The sequence below is a fragment of the Pleurodeles waltl genome, chromosome 3_1 (assembly GCF_031143425.1).
Source record: "Pleurodeles waltl isolate 20211129_DDA chromosome 3_1, aPleWal1.hap1.20221129, whole genome shotgun sequence".
Taxonomy (NCBI): domain Eukaryota; kingdom Metazoa; phylum Chordata; class Amphibia; order Caudata; family Salamandridae; genus Pleurodeles; species Pleurodeles waltl.
This window is the reverse complement of record NC_090440.1, coordinates 470,250,749-470,270,222: the sequence shown is the minus strand read 5'-3', so window position 1 is coordinate 470,270,222 and position 19,474 is coordinate 470,250,749. Positions and strand designations below refer to the sequence as shown.

The 19,474-nt window shown below is 42.6% G+C and overlaps 1 protein-coding gene across 3 annotated transcripts in view; it reads right to left on the bottom strand.

The window, feature by feature from the left end:
- Positions 1–481: 481 nt before the first annotated feature.
- Positions 482–19,474, bottom strand: part of SV2B (synaptic vesicle glycoprotein 2B) — a 506,854-nt gene continuing 487,861 nt past the window's right edge. For 2 of the 3 annotated variants that reach the window (XM_069222743.1, XM_069222744.1), the window contains 2 exons: positions 8,476–8,635; positions 482–7,882 (listed from right to left, as the gene is read on the bottom strand). In XM_069222743.1, coding sequence (XP_069078844.1) covers positions 7,699–7,882; positions 8,476–8,635 — 344 coding nt within the window. In that variant the 3' untranslated portion in view covers positions 482–7,698. The remainder of the gene's footprint in view (positions 7,883–8,475; positions 8,636–19,474) is intronic. The other variant, XR_011201358.1, reaches the window with a different exon arrangement.

The window sequence follows — 19,474 nt, the reverse complement described above, 5'->3', positions numbered from 1 at the left end:
CTTAAAAGTTTATTAGAATGTAATGGCGCATAGCAAGCAGGGCTTGCATAGTTTCTTTCCGCTTTGTATTTTTAAAGTTAGATGGTACTTGGTATTCATGTTGCTAAAATGAAAGGAAAGCCTGCTTCTAGAGGCTTCTAATTTTGCAGCTATCAGCACTGAAATACCCCCTTAGCCTCCCAGCCATCAAGACGAAGAGATCCCTTTTTTCTAGAAGATCAGTCCCCTTCACTTCAAGAGCACGCCAGCCATTACAGGAGGATGCATCTTGTATCTGAAGGGGAAGTGGCAGGAATAAAAAATGTTGGGCTCAAAATACTACTGAAATTATTTAAAGAGTCTCAGATCTTTGTATCTTGGCCTTTTCTCTCACTGCTGAAATACTCTGGATTCGAATTTAAACCGAGCTCTGTTTTCTACCGACGTATAAATTAGTTCTTCGAATATTATGTAATAAGGACAGTACAGAGAAATAAACACATTCTGTATTAACGAACTTTAATGTGACAGACAAGAAAAAAACATTGTTCGACCAGGACATGTCATTTTTTACAAGCCAAAGCCAAAATAAGAAATTACAAAAAACAAGAATTTAAATTGTCCGTTTCACATAGACTGAGCTAGCGGTTAACACCTAAATAAATAATATAATTTAATATGCACTATGCATAATAGTATGTACAGTGAAACATCCAATACATTTACGATGAGACATTTTTGACTAACATACAGTGAATCTTATCTCTTACATAAAAATGAAACAATTTGCAGGCCATTTGCTTCCTGTACACCCTAATAATATTAGCAGACACTTTTAAACAAAGTTATGGGAAATATTATTTATCAACCTTTAAATCTCAACAAAGGGCATAGTGTGTAAAGGAATAATATCTTCTAAAATAAAATCATGTTATTAGAAGTAGTAAATTACAGAGTAAGTGGCCATCACCAGCATCACGAGTTGATGGATATCAATTCAGACAAAAGGCATGTGAAAACGAATCTATTTCATGAGAGACCGATTTTCAAATTGACATTTGGCCCAAGGTTTACTGAGATTTCATGCAACATAGTGCAGCATCCAAATTTGTTGCACTGCTTTGAGTGAAGGGGGGAAACACAGACAGAGCCATATCTATAGAAATTGCCATACTGCTGGTGTAATTCTTGGAGTCAGTGTACAAACAGACTGATTTGCTTCATGCACAGACTTTCACCGTAGTACACCGTTCTGCGTGGCATTAGTACTAAAAGGTATGTTTTCACTACAAATGCTTAAGCATAGCAAATCTGACTAGAATCCAGTTCATAGGATGTGTGCTGTGGCCTACAGCACAGATGCAATTCATTGGGTTCTGAAGGAAATGATTGCTTTTATTTTGTTCGTGTCTGCTTCCACGAGCCGTTACATTTTGATGTAAAGCCCGTTCAGACTATTCTAGTAAGTCAGGCTTTCCGTTAAAACCAATGGCTGTTTGCTGTGATCCACCTCCAAAATTACCGCCTTGACACAAAGCAGTGCAAAGTGGATTTGGGTTCTGAAGAGGCCATGTTTCCAGCATAATGCACACACAGCAATGGAAAGTAAATCCCTGCTGAAGCTTTGCAAACATTTTGCGTTGCTTTACCACAGACACCAAACATTATTAGACTGCACCGAGTGACTTATGAAAACCAGGTGTGGGGCTAAAACACTGTTTTGGGGATAAATGGATGTGAATTGTTTGTCTTGTGCTACGGATACAGAGTATCTTTGAAATGTCCACAATAAAACACATTTTATCTCGGTATTGTGCTTGCTTTGTATTTTCGAGTTATGTCATTCCTGTGAAAGTGAGCAAAGATTAGATAAAGTGACAACTTCTTGTAATCCAGGGAAAGAGTGATATAAGCAGTGTGAAACTGTTACAAACTTATATTATGCCCTACATTATTTTCTAATTACAGCACGCAAACAAGAAAATCACATTACTAGTTGTTTGTAATAAATTATCACATTTTAGTAGTAATAGTCCAGCAGTACCACTTTTGGCTTTCAGGGATCAATCAATAGTGTATCAAACTGTATAGTTCAATAAAACATGGCTCACTTTAATATATTTGCTTTTGCTTACTGATTATTTTATATAATGCACTGGAAACTGGATACATTGTAAAGACATAGCAAGTGACTGCACAGCTCTAAATCAATTAAAAGAAATACCCAGCCTTTGTCCTCAACGGTATTTATCTTCACAGATCTCCTCAGTGGCGTGTGATATTTCTGTAATGTACTCCCAGGGGTACAATAACCTATATATAAATTACAAAGTTAATACAGGCTTTTGTTACAAAGATATTCCTGTACATTAATTTTTGAACTCAAACTTTATTTTATAACACTGTTTTCGAAAAACGGACATTCTGTGGGGATTACTACCGACCGGTTCTGACTACATCTTTATCAAACACCCAATGCAGAGACTGAATGTTTTATTTTGGACCCCATTGAGGAATTTGTGCTTTGTAATTTCCCTAAAACTCTTCCAAGACTTGACTGACAAAGTAATTTATAAAAAGCATTACAGATCTATCTTTTTCTAATTAACGTATTTGTGCACTATTTTGGTGCTGAGGTCCCACCATTAAAGACATTTCACACACCACAATTATTTTGTGATAACTATACGTTACGATCTCTTCTTTTGTCTTTTAAAGCAACCTCTCTTTCTAACTGATCTGAAGACTCTCTGTCACAGGAGTACTTTATAATACTTGAAATATTTGTGCTTTATTTCAGCATTCATCCGAGATGATCTCTGAGGTACATGCTAGCACTGTTGTGTGGTTGTCACTCAACCCAATGTAGGACACTGAAACGCATGTCTAAGATTTTTATGTCGATTTTTATTTTTATTGTTATGCAGGTTTGCAGTCAGCTTAAATGGTTTGGATTATTACAGGGTCAAGCAGACAGACTATGCTTCAACCTGCATAATTCGGACCAAATCAATACCCGCCCTTAAGCATTCTATTACCTCTCAAGTAATTTCACAATCGAATGTAGGCCCATATTTATGGGAAAATGATGGAGCACAATGCTGCGTCAAAATTGGCAGTGTCACGCTCCGTCATTTTCACAATGCAGGGATGCGCCGTATTTAATTGAATACGGTGCAACCCTGTGTTGTCCCCTGCGCTTGTGCTAAATTTAGCTACCAGTGCCAACGCAGGCATCCATGCAGCATCATGCAAGGTGTGATTGTTTATGTGCTGGTAGGTGTCCCTTCCTGCACATAAACAATGACTAATGGTGCTTGGGCACTTCTGTGTGCGCTGCAGAATGCAGCACTCACAGAAGTGCCAAAGCGTAATTTTCAAATGATTGTTGAAGTGCAGGAAGGGACACCTTCAATCATTTCTGGCATTTTGCTCTTTCTATGCGTGCTGAAGAGTGCATCACGCATAGAAAAAGTATAAAAAGAGGAGGAATAAAAGTATTCCTGTTTGTTGCACTAGATTTTGGTGCTGCCTCAGGTTTACGAAAGCTCATAAATCTGAGGCAGCTTCAAAATTCAATTGGTGTGGCTGTGGGATGCCCACAGCCACACCCATTGCACGCCCCTCTGACGCACAAAACTGCATCGGAGGGGCTCAAATTTACAAGAAGGCATAATGCCACAAAAAGTGGTGTTACACTTCCTTGTAATTGTGGAGCAGATGTTAGCGCCACCGGAGCATCACATAAAGTTACACTCCAGTGGCGCTAGGGGCTCCTAAATATGCCTCCCTCCCAATGTCTTGTGAACCACCCATTATGAATACTGGGGCAAAGACCATGTATACCGTCCTATTGTGCTACATCCCTCTGCTATTACCACAGTTCTTCCCTCAGTGTCCTCCCACTGGATTAAATAACAACCATGTGAATTGATGCTCTTAGAAGGCAACACAGAGTATCCACGTTTCTTGAACAGCCTAACAAAATCTTGAAATCTGCAGCCAAACGCAGACAGTTCAGGAAGGTCTTAGAAGCTAAACTGTCCAGATTTGCTTTTAACTGAACTCAGCACAGGACAAGGTTTACAGTTTTGGTATCTAATAAATGGTAATTGACACATCCACTAGTGCTCTAATCTCATACCACCTTTACTGCATTTCCATTCTTTTTATTAAGCTCTCAAAAGCAACTAAAAAGAGGCACACAGTGCCTTATTACCCTTAGTAATGGATAAATAAATAATGCTTAGGAGAAATGCTATCTGATGTGTGTTAATACTCCCTGTTCAAAGAGCAGGTAAAAGAGGAATAACTGAAGGCCATTGTATTAATACTCTCTGTTCAAATAGCATGTAAAAGAGGAATAACTGAAGACCATTGTATGTAGCTGTGACTTCCAATTGCAATCTTCTGAAGTACAGCAGGTAATAGTAGACCCTATCAGTAGATAGTAACAGGTTTGCATGTGTCCTCCATGACCTCCCTTCGTCTCCCATTCACTGCCTTTCCAATGAGGAATTTGGGCTGTCCATGATCCTATTCAAAGCTATTCTTTTGTACATAGAAAGTCTTGCAAGTATTCCGTGGGATAAAGAGGAACTTGTAAGGTGGGGTGCCATTTACAATCATCAATGACATGATGGGATAATAAAGGTTAAGAAATTGTGATTATGAAATATCACTTCAAAGAAAATGTTGTGGTTTTGGACCATAGTGATTTGATGTGTTAATCACTCCCACTTACTCCATCTTCACTCTATGAATTTGATTCATACTTTGAGGCAAACCTTTGATATAACGTGTTTCTTTTTGTGAATACCACTAGAGAAAAAGTGTTCAGAATTTTATTAACTCACATGTGCTCCTGTGTCAAAAGTAAGCATTGTGTGAGCTTATTCTATTTAGGTGTGTACTAGACAAATTATACATACAACTCTTATATCAAATCATTTTATTTTAAAGTTTGTTGAGGAACTTGGGAATTTCAAACATAGAAAGTAGGTGTTTAAATTACGGCAGACGGAAGGCAGGATTTCATTTTTTCCTAAATACATTTATGAAATTAAAATATCTGGTTCAATAAACAAACATAAACTCAGCATTTTATTGGTGTTCTTAGCCAGCTTTCTGTACTCCTGTCAGGGATATTACAACCACATAACACTATATAGCTGTAGTGACTCCTTCAAATAGAAAAAATGATGTTGCATTTGCTGTAGTTAAAAACTGCAGATTGTTATTCCAACTTACTCAAACTGTTTTATTTGGAGTCATATTCTATTTGTGCAATGGTAATTGTACATTTCGCAAATATGATTTAAAACGCTCTAATTAAAAATATTTTAGATTTAAATCTACTAGTACCTTGCTAAATATTAAGGTTTAACGTTTGGATCTATACAGCATAGTGCAGACCTTTAAGGAAAGTGTATTCTTTGACAAGCTCTAGACAGGACTAGGTCCTCGGTAGGTTACATCAAGTGATCTCACGTGTTATTACAATATTTTAAAGTCAGACTAAAGAAAAAATGTGTTAATTGTGCAGTGCATATCTTCACCTACAAATGGCCATTTTTTTTCGTATAGTCAATTCATAAGTATGGGCTGCGTGAGATTCAATAAAATAAAGGAAACGTTTTTCATCCATACCAATGTTACAGAAGCATGATAATCTGTTGTTTCCCTGATGGCAAAATATGCAGATATGAAATTTAGACATGTGTAAATAATAGGATAATTTCAATCGTGGAGGCTTTTTCAATGTTAAATGTACTGGGAACAGGATACCTACAAATAATATGTGTGGGGTATGGACGGCAAAAATAAAATATTGCTCCTAAGAAAACTCCTCCAGGAAAAATGCTACTTTCCTCGATTTCTCACCTAATTGAAAAAACAAAGAAGCAGTAAGGAAGTTTGAAAAATACCATTCAAAAATTCGTGGTTACTATGTGCAGCTCTGCAAGCACAAAAACATCAGACAGTTTTAAATAAAATGCAAAAGTATAGTTAAAGGTTGCATAAATACTGTTTATAATCAACACACTACTTCGGGATCAAACGTAATAGAGTTCACACGGAATAAAAAAGAGATTTGGGTAAACATTAGTGTTTTATTGTATTTTAAGAAATAAAGGCAGGACATACATAGACTTTCGAATAAAAATGACCTATTTCTCAGACATCTTCAAAGATTACCAGGAAGTGCTAACTTCCACGGAGAATTATTCGGCTTTTTCAGTAGATATTCCTGAAAAATTGCAAAGAAATTGTACAACACCTGCTTTCATATCGGTTTTCAATTAGGTATATGTTTAATAATAATTTGGTTATAATTGCATACTTTTAAAATACCTGACGTTTATAGGATTGACAAAAAGTGCTTTGGCCAAAACATTCTTGCGCAAGAAAGTAGGTTTCTTGGGGTGATTTGACCCTAAAAGCTACTTTCTTGGTCCCGTAGATGTCACAAATTGGTAAACTAAACTTCATGAAAATGGCAAAATTCAATATTGCTAGAATTCTATTCTTAAAATAATGACTACTCTTGGATGAACTGCTGAATATTGTGTTGTGTTCTACTTTGTTGCTGGCAAAATGGGCAAGGTGTGACTCAAGTTAGTTCAAGTGATGCCGAATGAGATCAGTTAAAAGTTCAACAGAAATGTTGCCTAAACCGAAACAGATTTCAAATTACCTGAATGTCCTGCGTTTAGGTAGATTTTAGTGATGAAAAGTTCTGTGTAGTTGCACATTGAGCCTCCTGCCCTTTATGTTGGTCTGGGATAGGATGTTAGAGGTTACCAGATGTAATGTGATTATCATTCAGTAAACAAAACACCTTGTGAGTGAACAAAATATCAATAATTATATCCATTATTAAAGGACTGATTGACCTAATTAAACAGAAACCAAGTAAATGTTAAAACGCACCATAGGTTTCTGAAAATGTCTTACTAAGTTAAAAAACAAGAACATGGCTTTTAGTTATTGTGCTCGCTGTGCTTCCGTTACTGCCTTTATAGTGACTTCTGACACAGTTTCTCTAACATATATGGCTAAACTGCTGGTAAATCCTTGCAGGCAACATTAGGAGACACGGTAAAACAGTTTTCTATTTACACTGCATAATATTTACAAATGAGAAGTACGGAAATGAATGAATGGCAGTTTTCCACTGTCAAATTGAATAGTTAAAAACAATATTATGTTGCACAATAAGAGGAAAAACTGAACTGAAGCATGATTTGGAAATTAAGCCTGATTTGGTGAGGTGAGACAATAATGTTATTTTTTTCTATTTTCAAATAATTTCACCTTTTGAAGACTGAACTGAGATATAGAGGCTTAGGCTAATTGCATCCAGAAAAGTGAAGACGATGTACAGCAGGATTACTGAGTTAGGCGCCATTCTCTTTGTGACACATGGCAAGAAATAGTACAAATGTAAGGACCTATTAGAAGAGTCCCAATTACTTGCAAAACATTACTTTGAAATGAAATTGTTCAATCTGCAAGGATCTGAAAGCTGCAGTCGCTGACTCTATTTTTGGGGAGTGTTGGTTCAAAAGGGCCTGAATTGGTCATGAGAATACTGTTAGACGTACACTGTGGCACTGCTTAATTCCGACCGATGATGTAAAATCTCCATATCTGAGATATCAGCTTCAGTGTAGGTCTTGGAATCGTTTGCAAGTGGCTCTTCTCTTCCATGGTTGATCACATTAGAACCTGTTCTCGAGTTTCTGGTAGTCGCAGGGCAACCAAACCTCCACCCACCATGGCAGTGGAAGCCAACAAAATGGGGACTACTTTGGTTATCCCAACAAATGAAGCAAATATGGAGTTTCCGAGGATGGCTGCAAACTTACAGAGACCGTTCAGAATACCGAAGGCTGTTGCTCTGAAAAAGAAAATTGTGAGGTTTTAGTCGTAACTGGCATATCTGTTGAGAAAAACATTTACTGAAAATTAAAATAGGACAGTGTATTTCTAACTAATCCGTCTGCAGGTGCTGCTACATGTACTGAGATCATTAGCTCACGCTCAGAACATAGTGAAGGCAAATATGCTAAATAGTTACAGTGCGCCTGTGTTGTATACCTGGAGATCAGAATAGAGGCAGAGAAAGTTAGAGTCAGAAGGGTAGACGGGAAGAGAGAAGAAAAAGAAAGACAAACAGAAATGTATAGCATTTAACTAGAGTACTAAAATAATGAGTGTTCTACCGAGGGCTCACTTTTGCCTTCCATGGGAACATCACAAAAATTGTACAGATATTAGTCATGTAGAAGACTTGTAGAATATTCTGACTGAAGTTTTTTTTCGTTCTAATATTTAAATTTTAATATTTCTAAAACATGTTCTCATATTCTTATGATGTTAGGAGCAAATAAGATCCATAATCCAGTGTGCTCCAATCTTAAATGGAAAGTCTTTATAGAATATCGTAAACTTGGCTCACAAAAAAAATCTAAAAAAGTGGGAAGATGGTACCTTTTATCAGTAGGGTAGAGCTCTACAGTGATGACGTCTAATGCATTCCAGGCTGCTATGCTTGCACCACAAAACAGACACTGCCAGCCGATCATTGCAGACTCACTGTTGCCAAAAAACAGAAAGAAGCAGCACACTGCAGATATCAACATGGACCCACCTAAAAGATAAAAGGCAAAGGATACATAGTTTAAATCCATTATTAGCACTTACTGCCTTCTATCTGTTTTTTCTAAATACCTGAAGGGTCGAAATAGAGTGCAGTCATGAAAAGTGAGCACAGAGTTGAAAAACCTCCTGCAATGATTTATAGGTAACTACACATTAATTATGAGCCTTGTTTGTTGATAAATACAATTGTTAATTATAGCTCTTTAATAAATTAAATGAAAATGTATGTATGTATGTATGTATGTCGTATTTATAGAGCGCATTCCAGCCCGAGGGCATCGAAGCGCTGACTAAGGTAATTGCGTGCACACACTAAAAAAGAGGGGAAGACAAGGTCAATACTTAGCGTGGGAAAAGCCACGTCTTAATCAATTTTCTAAAAGTTAAATAGTTGTGTTCCTTTCTTATTTCCAAGGGGAGCGAATTCCAGTACTTAGCGGCGGCTACTGTAAAGACTTTATCGCCCCATTTTGCCTTATAAGTGCGGGGAATCTGGATTTCGTAGATTCCGGCTGACGGCAGTTGCCTCTTTGGTCTAAACCAATGCAGTTTGGAGGTCAGATATTGAGAGCCGATCCCATGAGCGGCTTTGTGGGTCATGCAAAGAGTTTTAAAAATGATCCACTTGGCCACGGGAGCCACTGTAAATGTCTGAGGCTGTCTCTAGCTGATGCCGACTGTGGAAGTTTCAGAATTAATCTGGCGGCCATGTTCTGTACCAGCTGTAGTTTATTCAAGGATCCTTTGTCCAGGTTAAGAAGTAAGGTGTTGCAGTAATCTAATTTAGACATAGCAAGGGCTAGAGTAGCTGTAATTTTCCGTTGTCTTTGGAGATATGGAAAGACTTTTTAAAAAGTTTTCAGAATCCACATACAGGATTTTACCGTGTAGTTGGCCTGTTTTTTGAAAGATAAACACTCATCAAAAAGTATTCCTAAATTCCTCGTGGTGGTACCAGGGTCAGGAAATCTTGCACCCACCATCGCAGATTCCACTGCTCCCTGCCATTTCCAAAACAGAGAATCTCAGTTTTATCGCAGTTCACTTCCAGCCAGTTAGTTTTCATCCAGTTATTAACTGCTTGCATGCAATTGATGAAGCAAGCCGCCACTTCCTCCCGTTCTTCTTGAGAGGGATGATCAACTGCGTATCATCTGCATAGAAAGTTGGGATGAAGCCGAAAGATCGTATTAACTCGGCCAGTGAGGCGACATACAAGTTGAATAAGGTGGAACTGAGAGAGGAACCCTGCGGCACCCCTGCAGGGTAGTAGATAACCAGGGGATCTAAAATCACCACAACTGACCGTTGTCCATCTGTTAGTTAGGAAGGATTCCAGGAGCTTGAGGACTTGTTCTCTAAGACCAGCCTGATGCAAACGGGCTAAAAGAATCGGAGGTGAGATGGTGTAGAAGGCCTCGGATAAATCCAGTAAAATCAGAAAGGCCCCCTGGCCCTCGTCCACCATTCTCCGAATAGAGTCCAAAGAGGAGATAAGCGCAGATTCTGTACTGTGAGATTTTCTAAAGCCATGTTGGGAGACATCTAACCCTCCTGATTCTAGCAAAAAATTGACCAGTTCTTTGTTAATGTGCTTTTCAAAGATTTTTGCCAGGAAAGGAAGTTATTTAGGTCTTGACTGTTACCAGTTGGCTTATTCTTAAGGGGAATAACAACCGTTTCTTTCCATACATCAGGAAAAGTACCTGACATTATAATTTCCTGGAAAATTGGAGCTAAAGTGGAGGAAACCAAGTTGGGAACCAATTGGAGGATAGCGGGAGGACAGGGGTCCAAAGGGGAGCCCGACTTGATTTCCAAAATCAGTTTACTAATACTATCCTGGGAGGGAATTTAGAACTGAGATAGTATGCAAAAGTTAGTTTGGGGATCAGATTGTGACATGGTGGGGGGGTCTACCTTTCCCTCATATGGGATAAAATTTGTATAGATGTTTAGGATTTTGTTTTCAAAGTGTTTGGCTACTTTGTTGCAGAATCCATGGGAATTCTCCAAGTCGGGCATGATAGGGGGAGCAGTGTAGGAGGCTGGACTGGCTTGTAGTGAGTACCAAGGGGTACTTGCACCTTGCACCAGGCCCAGTTATCCCTTATTAGTGTATAGGGTGTCTAGCAGCTTAGGCTGATAGATAATGGTAGCTTAGCAGAGCAGCTTAGGCTGAACTAGGAGACGGGTGAAGCTACTACAGTACCACTTAGTGTCATATGCACAATATCATAAGAAAACACAATACACAGTTATACTAAAAATAAAGGTACAAAAATATGCAGTATAGTCTTAGAAAACAGTGCAAACAATGTATAGTTACAATAGGATGCAATGGGGAAACATAGGGATAGGGGCAACACAAACCATATACTCCAAAAGTGGAATGCGAACCACGAATGGACCCCAAACCTATGTGACCTTGTAGAGGGTCGCTGGGACTATTAGAAAATAGTGAGAGTTAGAAAAATAACCCTCCCCAAGACCCTGAAAAGTGAGTGCAAAGTGCACTAAAGTTCCCCTAAGGATAAAGAAGTCGTGTTAGAGGAATAATGCAGGAAAGACACAAACCAACAATGCAACAACGCTGGATTTCCAATCTGGGGTACCTGTGGAACAAGGGGACCAAGTCCAAAAGTCACAAGCAAGTCGGAGATGGGCAGATGCCCAGGAAATGCCAGCTGCGGGTGCAAAGAAGCTTCTGCTGGACAGAAGAAGCTGCTGTTTCTGCAAGAACGCAAAGGGCTGGAGACTTTCCCTTTGGAGGACGGATCCCTCTCGCCTTGTAGAGTCGTGCAGAAGTGTTTTCCCGCCAAAAGAACGCCAACAATCCTTGCTAGCTGCAAATCGTGCCGTTAGCGTTTTTGGATGCTGCTGTGGCCCAGGAGGGACCAGGAGGTCGCAAATTGGACCAGGAGGTAGAGGGGACGTCGAGCAAGACAAGGAGCCCTCTTAGCAGCAGGTAGCACCTGGAGAAGTGCCAGAAACAGGCACTACAAGGATGCGTGAAACAGTGCTCACCCGAAGTCGCACAAAGAAGTCCCACGTCGCCGGAGAACAACTTAGGAGGTCGTGCAATACAGGTTAGAGTGCCGTGGACCCAGGCTGGACAGTGCACAAAGGATTTCTGCCGGAAGTGCACGGAGGCCGGAGTAGCTGCAAAAGTCGCGGTTCCCAGCAATGCAGTCTAGCGAGGTGAGGCAAGGACTTACTTCCACCAAACTTGGACTGAAGAGCCACTGGACTGTGGGAGTCACTTGGACAGAGTTGCTGGATTCGAGGGACCTCGCTCGTTGTGCTGACAGGAGACCCAAGGGACCGGTAATGCAGCTTTTTGGTGCCTGCGGTTGCAGGGGGAAGATTCCGTCGACCCACGGGAGATTTCTTCGGAGCTTCTAGTGCAGAGAGGAGGCAGACTACCCCCACAGCATGCACCACCAGGAAAACAGTCGAGAAGGCGGCAGGATCAGCGTTACAAAGTTGCAGTAGTCGTCTTTGCTACTATGTTGCAGGTTTGCAGGCTTCCAGCGCGGTCAGCAGTCGATTCCTTGGCAGAAGGTGAAGAGAGAGATGCAGAGGAACTCGGATGAGCTCTTGCATTCGTTATCTAAAGTTTCCCCAGAGACAGAGACCCTAAATAGCCAGAAAAGAGGGTTTGGCTACTTAGGAGAGAGGATAGGCTAGCAACACCTGAAGGAGCCTATCACAAGGAGTCTCTGACGTCACCTGGTGGCACTGGCCACTCAGAGCAGTCCAGTGTGCTAGCAGCACCTCTGTTTCCAAGATGGCAGAGGTCTGGAGCACACTGGAGGAGCTCTGGACACCTCCCAGGGGAGGTGCAGGTCAGGGGAGTGGTCACTCCCCTTTCCTTTGTCCAGTTTCGCGCCAGAGCAGGGCTAAGGGGTCCCCTGAACCGGTGTAGACTGGCTTATGCAGAATTGGGCACATCTGTGCCCAAGAAAGCATTTCCAGAGGCTGGGGGAGGCTACTCCTCCCCTGCCTTCACACCATTTTCCAAAGGGAGAGGGTGTCACACCCTCTCTCAGAGGAAGTTCTTTGTTCTGCCATCCTGGGCCAGGCCTGGCTGGACCCCAGGAGGGCAGATGCCTGTCTGAGGGGTTGGCAGCAGCAGCAGCTGCAGTGAAACCCCAGGAAGGGCAGTTTGGCAGTACCAGGGTCTGTGCTACAGACCACTGGGATCATGGGATTGTGCCAACTATGCCAGGATGGCTTAGAGGGGGCAATTCCATGATCATAGACATGTTACATGGCCATATTCGGAGTTACCATTGTGAAGCTACATATAGGTAGTGACCTATATGTAGTGCACGCGTGTAATGGTGTCCCCGCACTCACAAAGTCAGGGAAATTGGCCCTGAACAATGTGGGGGCACCTTGGCTAGTGCCAGGGTGCCCTCACACTAAGTAACTTTGCACCTAACCTTTACCAGGTAAAGGTCAGACATATAGGTGACTTATAAGTTACTTAAGTGCAGTGTAAAATGGCTGTGAAATGACGTGGACGTTATTTCACTCAGGCTGCAGTGGCAGGCCTGTGTAAGAATTGTCAGAGCTCCCTATGGGTGGCAAAAGAAATGCTGCAGCCCATAGGGATCTCCTGGAACCCCAATACCCTGGGTACCTCAGTACCATATACTAGGGAATTATAAGGGTGTTCCAGTAAGCCAATGCAAATTGGTAAAAATGGTCACTAGCCTGTTAGTGACAATTTGAAAGAAATGAGAGAGCATAAGCACTGAGGTTCTGGTTAGCAGAGCCTCAGTGAGACAGTTAGGCACTACACAGGGAACACATACATATAGGCCACAACCTTATGAGCACTGGGGTCCTGACTAGCAGGGTCCCAGTGACACATAACAAACATACTGAAAACATAGGGTCTTCACTATGAGCATTGGGCCCTGGCTAGCAGGATCCCAGTGAGACAGTGAAAACACCCTGACATACACTCACAAACAGGCCAAAAGTGGGGGTAACAAGGCTAGAAAGAGGCTACTTTCTCACACAACCCCCCCCCAAACGAAGGACAATAAGGCTAACCTTGGCCAGTTGAGACTTTATTGTCTAAGTGGTGATAAGTAGAGAGTAGCTCTGCAATAGACTGGTTACTCCCTTTATCATCCACTATATGGTTACTTCCCTGTGGGGATGTAAACCACCCTGTTTGAAGTTTTTTAGCTAAGCAACAATGTGAAGATGTATTTTCAGAGTTTCTATCAGTAAGTTTTAGTTTAGAGCAGTGGGAATTATCCACTGAACCTATTTGTAATGATGGAAATGCCAGACAGGGATGCTGTCTCAGTAAAGCCATAGCTGGGCAAAAACTTTGTCCATATGGCTGGAAGAGAGAACAGGGATGCTGTTTCTCTTGAGTTGGAGCAGGGCAGGGATGCTGTCCTATCAGCTCCACACTAGGGCAGGGATGCTGTCCTAAGTGTTGTGAGGCAGTGCAGAGTTTCTGCACTAAAGTTTCTCTGGGAGGGTTGGAGGGATGCTCCATGTTAACTAAAAGGGTGCTATTTTTGTCACCAATGTTAGTTATCCCACAGAGAGGTACTTCTACCTCAGGGAGTCCAGCTTTGCCAGCTGATGATTCCCTTGGAACAGGTGCCACCCCAGGAGAGGTTTCTCCCACCACAGGAATGGTATCCTGAATGGTAGGGTGGTTAGGGGATACTGTGATACCCTTTTTACCTGTTGATGGAGAGGGATCCTGAGTTTTCAGGCCTTCTCTCCTTTGCTTTTTCATTTCAGTAGAAATGAGAGGGAACAATTCCTCAGGGATGCCCAGCATGGCTGATTGGGCATAAAACTCTACATCAGCCCAACCTGAGGCCTCTAGGTCATTACCTAAGAGACAGTCTACAGGTAAGCTAGGTGATACCACCACCTGCTTAGGGCCAGTAACTCCACCCCAACTAAACTGAATTATAGCTAAGGGAAGAAACTTAGTGGAGTTATGGACATCAATAATCTTATACTATTGTCCAATGATGTGTTGATCAGGGTGCACTAGGTTTTCTGTCACCAAAGTGATACTGGCACCTGTGTCCCTGTAGGCCAAGGCCTCAACACCATTTATTGAAACTGTCTGCCTGTACTTATCCATTGTAAGGGGACAAGCAGCCAGTGTGGCAAGGCCAATGCCACTAGGTGTGACAGAAACTGTCTTGGGACTGACTACCCCAGTTTCTATGATGGACCCATAAGTGAACCCAACTACACCCTTTGCTTGACTGTTGCCAGCAGTCCCACCACTAGTACCACTACTGCTAGGGGCACTAGAGCTTGATGTATTAGTGGTGGTAGGCTCAGGGGGTTTACCTGGACAGGACTTATCCCCTGGCCTATGGCCTCTATTTTTACACACAAAGCACCAAGGCTTTTTAAATTGTGTAGGTTGGGAAGAAGAGGAAGAATTTGTTTTATTCCCACCCCCTGAAGAGTGTTTAAGATTTGAAGTGGGATCTTTGGTTTTACCCTTATCCCCATGCTTATCTTGAGATTTTTCACCATCTTTCTTCTTAGTGTTCTCTTTGTCACCCCCTGTATGAACTTTTCTGTTCACCCTTGTTCTGACCCATTTGTCTGCCTTCTTTCCCAATTCTTGGGGAGAGGTCAGATCTGAGTCCACTAAGTACTGGTGCAACAAATCAGACACACAATTATTAAGAATATGCTCTCTCAGGATCAAGTTATACAGGCTGTCATAATCAGTAACTTTACTGCCATGTAACCACCCCTCCAAGGCCTTCACTGAATGGTCAATGAAATCAACCCAGTCTTGTGAAGACTCCTTTTTGGTCTCTCTGAACTTTATCCTGTATTGTTCAGTGGTTAAGCCATAACCATCTAGGAGTGCATTCTTAAGTACTGTAAAATTATTGGCATCACTTTCTTTCACAGTAAGGAGCCTATCCCTACCTTTTCCACTAAATGATAGCCATAGGATAGCAGCCCACTGCCTTTGAGGGACATCCTGTACAACACAGGCCCTCTCAAGTGCAGCAAGCCACTTGTTAATGTCATCCCCCTCCTTATAAGGGGGAACTATCTTGTGCAGATTCCTGGAATCATGCTCTTTTGCAGGATGACTATGGGGAATACTGCTGCTGCCACCATGGGTTTCTAAACCCAACTTCTGTCTTTCCTTCTCTAATTCTAAAGACTGTCTATCCAAATCCAGCTGTTGCTTTTTAAGCTTTAGTCTGGTTTGTTCCACCCTCAACTTATTGAGTTCCCTTTCTAACAATCTGTCATCAGGGTTGGTGGGAGGGACATTTCTAGATACAGAGGTGTGATGGGAATGAACAGAAGGAGACCTGTCCCTTACAGAGGGCACCCTAACAGCTTGGCTAACAGAAACATCAGTACCACTGTGGTGTGAATAAATGCTTTTGCTATGATGTGAGACAACACTATTTGTATGGTGTGGCTCTTCATCATTACCAACTATGCTAGACTGTCTTGTAATGGGAAGGCTAAGAAGTGTTTTTCCTGAACCTTTACCTGGGGGAGGTCCCTGGATCAGATTGAGAACCATTAGCTACTTTTTCAACAGATGGGGCACTTTTAGCCTTATCTTGTTCTCTATGCATATTAAGTAACAGTTCCAAGGAAGGATTCTTCCCTACACTCAAACCTCTCTCTATGCAGAGACTCCTTGCTCCTTTCCAGCTAAGGTGATCATATGCAATCTTAGACAGGTCAACATTTTGGCCTGTGCCAGACATTTTTAGAGAGAGCTAAAGTGATAGAAAAAGAGAAAAAAGTTTGTCAGAGCTTTTAGAAAGACAGAGAAAAAACTTTTAAAACTTTTTAGAACTTTTTAGAAAGTTTAGAAGTACTTTTCAGCACTTAGAAAAGAGTGAAAAGAGGAAATGCAAAACTTTTTGGCTATGTGTATATACACTGACCTTGTTTTGTATATTTTTCTCTTATGAAAAGTACAATGACAAGAGTGGTAAGTAGTCTCAAAGCACTTATCCCGTCGCTGCTTCCAATGTAGGAGGCTGGACTGGCTTGTAGTGAGTACCAAGGGGTACTTGCACCTTGCACCAGGCCCAGTTATCCCTTATTAGTGTATAGGGTGTCTAGCAGCTTAGGCTGATAGATAATGGTAGCTTAGCAGAGCAGCTTAGGCTGAACTAGGAGACGGGTGAAGCTACTACAGTACCACTTAGTGTCATATGCACAATATCATAAGAAAACACAATACACAGTTATACTAAAAATAAAGGTACTTTATTTTTATGACAATATGCCAAAGTATCTTAGAGTGTACCCTCAGTGAGAGGATAGGAAATATACACAAGATATATATACACAATAGCAAAAATATGCAGTATAGTCTTAGAAAACAGTGCAAACAATGTATAGTTACAATAGGATGCAATGGGGAAACATAGGGATAGGGGCAACACAAACCATATACTCCAAAAGTGGAATGCGAACCACGAATGGACCCCAAACCTATGTGACCTTGTAGAGGGTCGCTGGGACTATTAGAAAATAGTGAGAGTTAGAAAAATAACCCTCCCCAAGACCCTGAAAAGTGAGTGCAAAGTGCACTAAAGTTCCCCTAAGGATAAAGAAGTCGTGTTAGAGGAATAATGCAGGAAAGACACAAACCAACAATGCAACAACGCTGGATTTCCAATCTGGGGTACCTGTGGAACAAGGGGACCAAGTCCAAAAGTCACAAGCAAGTCGGAGATGGGCAGATGCCCAGGAAATGCCAGCTGCGGGTGCAAAGAAGCTTCTACTGGACAGAAGAAGCTGTGGTTTCTGCAGGAACACAAAGGGCTAGAGACTTCCCCTCTCGCCTTGTAGAGTCGTGCAGAAGTGTTTTCCCGCCGAAAGAACGCCAACAAGCCTTGCTAGCTGCAAATCATGCCGTTAGCGTTTTTGGATGCTGCTGTGGCCCAGGAGGGACCAGGAGGTCGCAAATTGGACCAGGAGGTAGAGGGGACGTCGAGCAAGACAAGGAGCCCTCTCAGCAGCAGGTAGCACCCGGAGAAGTGCCAGAAACAGGCACTACAAGGATGCGTGAAACGGTGCTCACCCGAAGTCGCACAAAGAAGTCCCACGTCGCCGGAGAACAACTTAGGAGGTCGTGCAATGCAGGTTAGAGTGCTGTGGACCCAGGCTGGACTGTGCACAAAGGATTTCCGCCGGAAGTGCACGGAGGCCGGAGTAGCTGCAAAAGTCGCGGTTCCCAGCAATGCAGTCTAGCGAGGTGAGGCAAGGACTTACCTCCACCAAACTTGGACTAAAGAGTCACTGGACTGTGGGAGTCACTTGTACAGAGTTGCTGGATTCGAGGGACCTCGCTCGTCGTGCTGAGAGGAGACCCAAGGGACCGGTAATGCAGCTTTTTGGTGCCTGCGGTTGCAGGGGGAAGATTCCGTCGACCCACGGGAGATTTCTTCGGAGCTTCTAGTGCAGAGAGGAGGCAGACTACCCCCACAGCATGCACCACCAGGAAAACAGTTGAGAAGGCGGCAGGATCAGCGTTACAGAGTTGCAGTAGTCGTCTTTGCTACTATGTTGCAGGTTTGCAGGCTTCCAGCGCGGTCAGCAGTCGATTCCTTGGCAGAAGGTGAAGAGAGAGATGCAGAGGAACTCGGATGAGCTCTTGCATTCGTTATCTAAAGTTTCCCCAGAGACAGAGACCCTAAATAGCCAGAAAAGAGGGTTTGGCTACTTAGGAGAGAGGATAGGCTAGCAACACCTGAAGGAGCCTATCACAAGGAGTCTCTGACGTCACCTGGTGGCACTGGCCACTCAGAGCAGTCCAGTGTGCTAGCAGCACCTCTGTTTCCAAGATGGCAGAGGTCTGGAGCACACTGGTGGAGCTCTGGACACCTCCCAGGGGAGGTGCAGGTCAGGGGAGTGGTCACTCCCCTTTCCTTTGTCCAGTTTCGTGCCAGAGCAGGGCTAAGGGGTCCCCTGAACCGGTGTAGACTGGCTTATGCAGAATTGGGCACATCTGTGCCCAAGAAAGCATTTCCAGAGGCTGGGGGAGGCTACTCCTCCCCTGCCTTCACACCATTTTCCAAAGGGAGAGGGTGTCACACCCTCTCTCAGAGGAAGTTCTTTGTTCTGCCATCCTGGGCCAGGCCTGGCTGGACCCCAGGAGGGGAGATGCCTGTCTGAGGGGTTGGCAGCAGCAGCAGCTGCAGTGAAACCCCAGGAAGGGCAGTTTGGCAGTACCAGGGTCTGTGCTACAGACCACTGGGATCATGGGATTGTGCCAACTATGCCAGGATGGCATAGAGGGGGCAATTCCATGATCATAGACATGTTACATGGCCATATTCGGAGTTACCATTGTGAAGCTACATATAGGTAGTGACCTATATGTAGTGCACGCGTGTAATGGTGTCCCCGCACTCACAAAGTCAGGGAAATTGGCCCTGAACAATGTGGGGGCACCTTGGCTAGTGCCAGGATGCCCTCACACTAAGTAACTTTGCACCTAACCTTTACCAGGTAAAGGTTAGACATATAGGTGACTTATAAGTTACTTAAGTGCAGTGTAAAATGGCTGTGAAATAACGTGGACGTTATTTCACTCAGGCTGCAGTGGCAGGCCTGTGTAAGAATTGTCAGAGCTCCCTATGGGTGGCAAAAGAAATGCTGCAGCCCATAGGGATCTCCTGGAACCCCAATACCCTGGGTACCTCAGTACCATATACTAGGGAATTATAAGGGTGTTCCAGTAAGCCAATGCAAATTGGTAAAAATGGTCACTAGCCTGTTAGTGACAATTTGAAAGAAATGAAAGAGCATAACCACT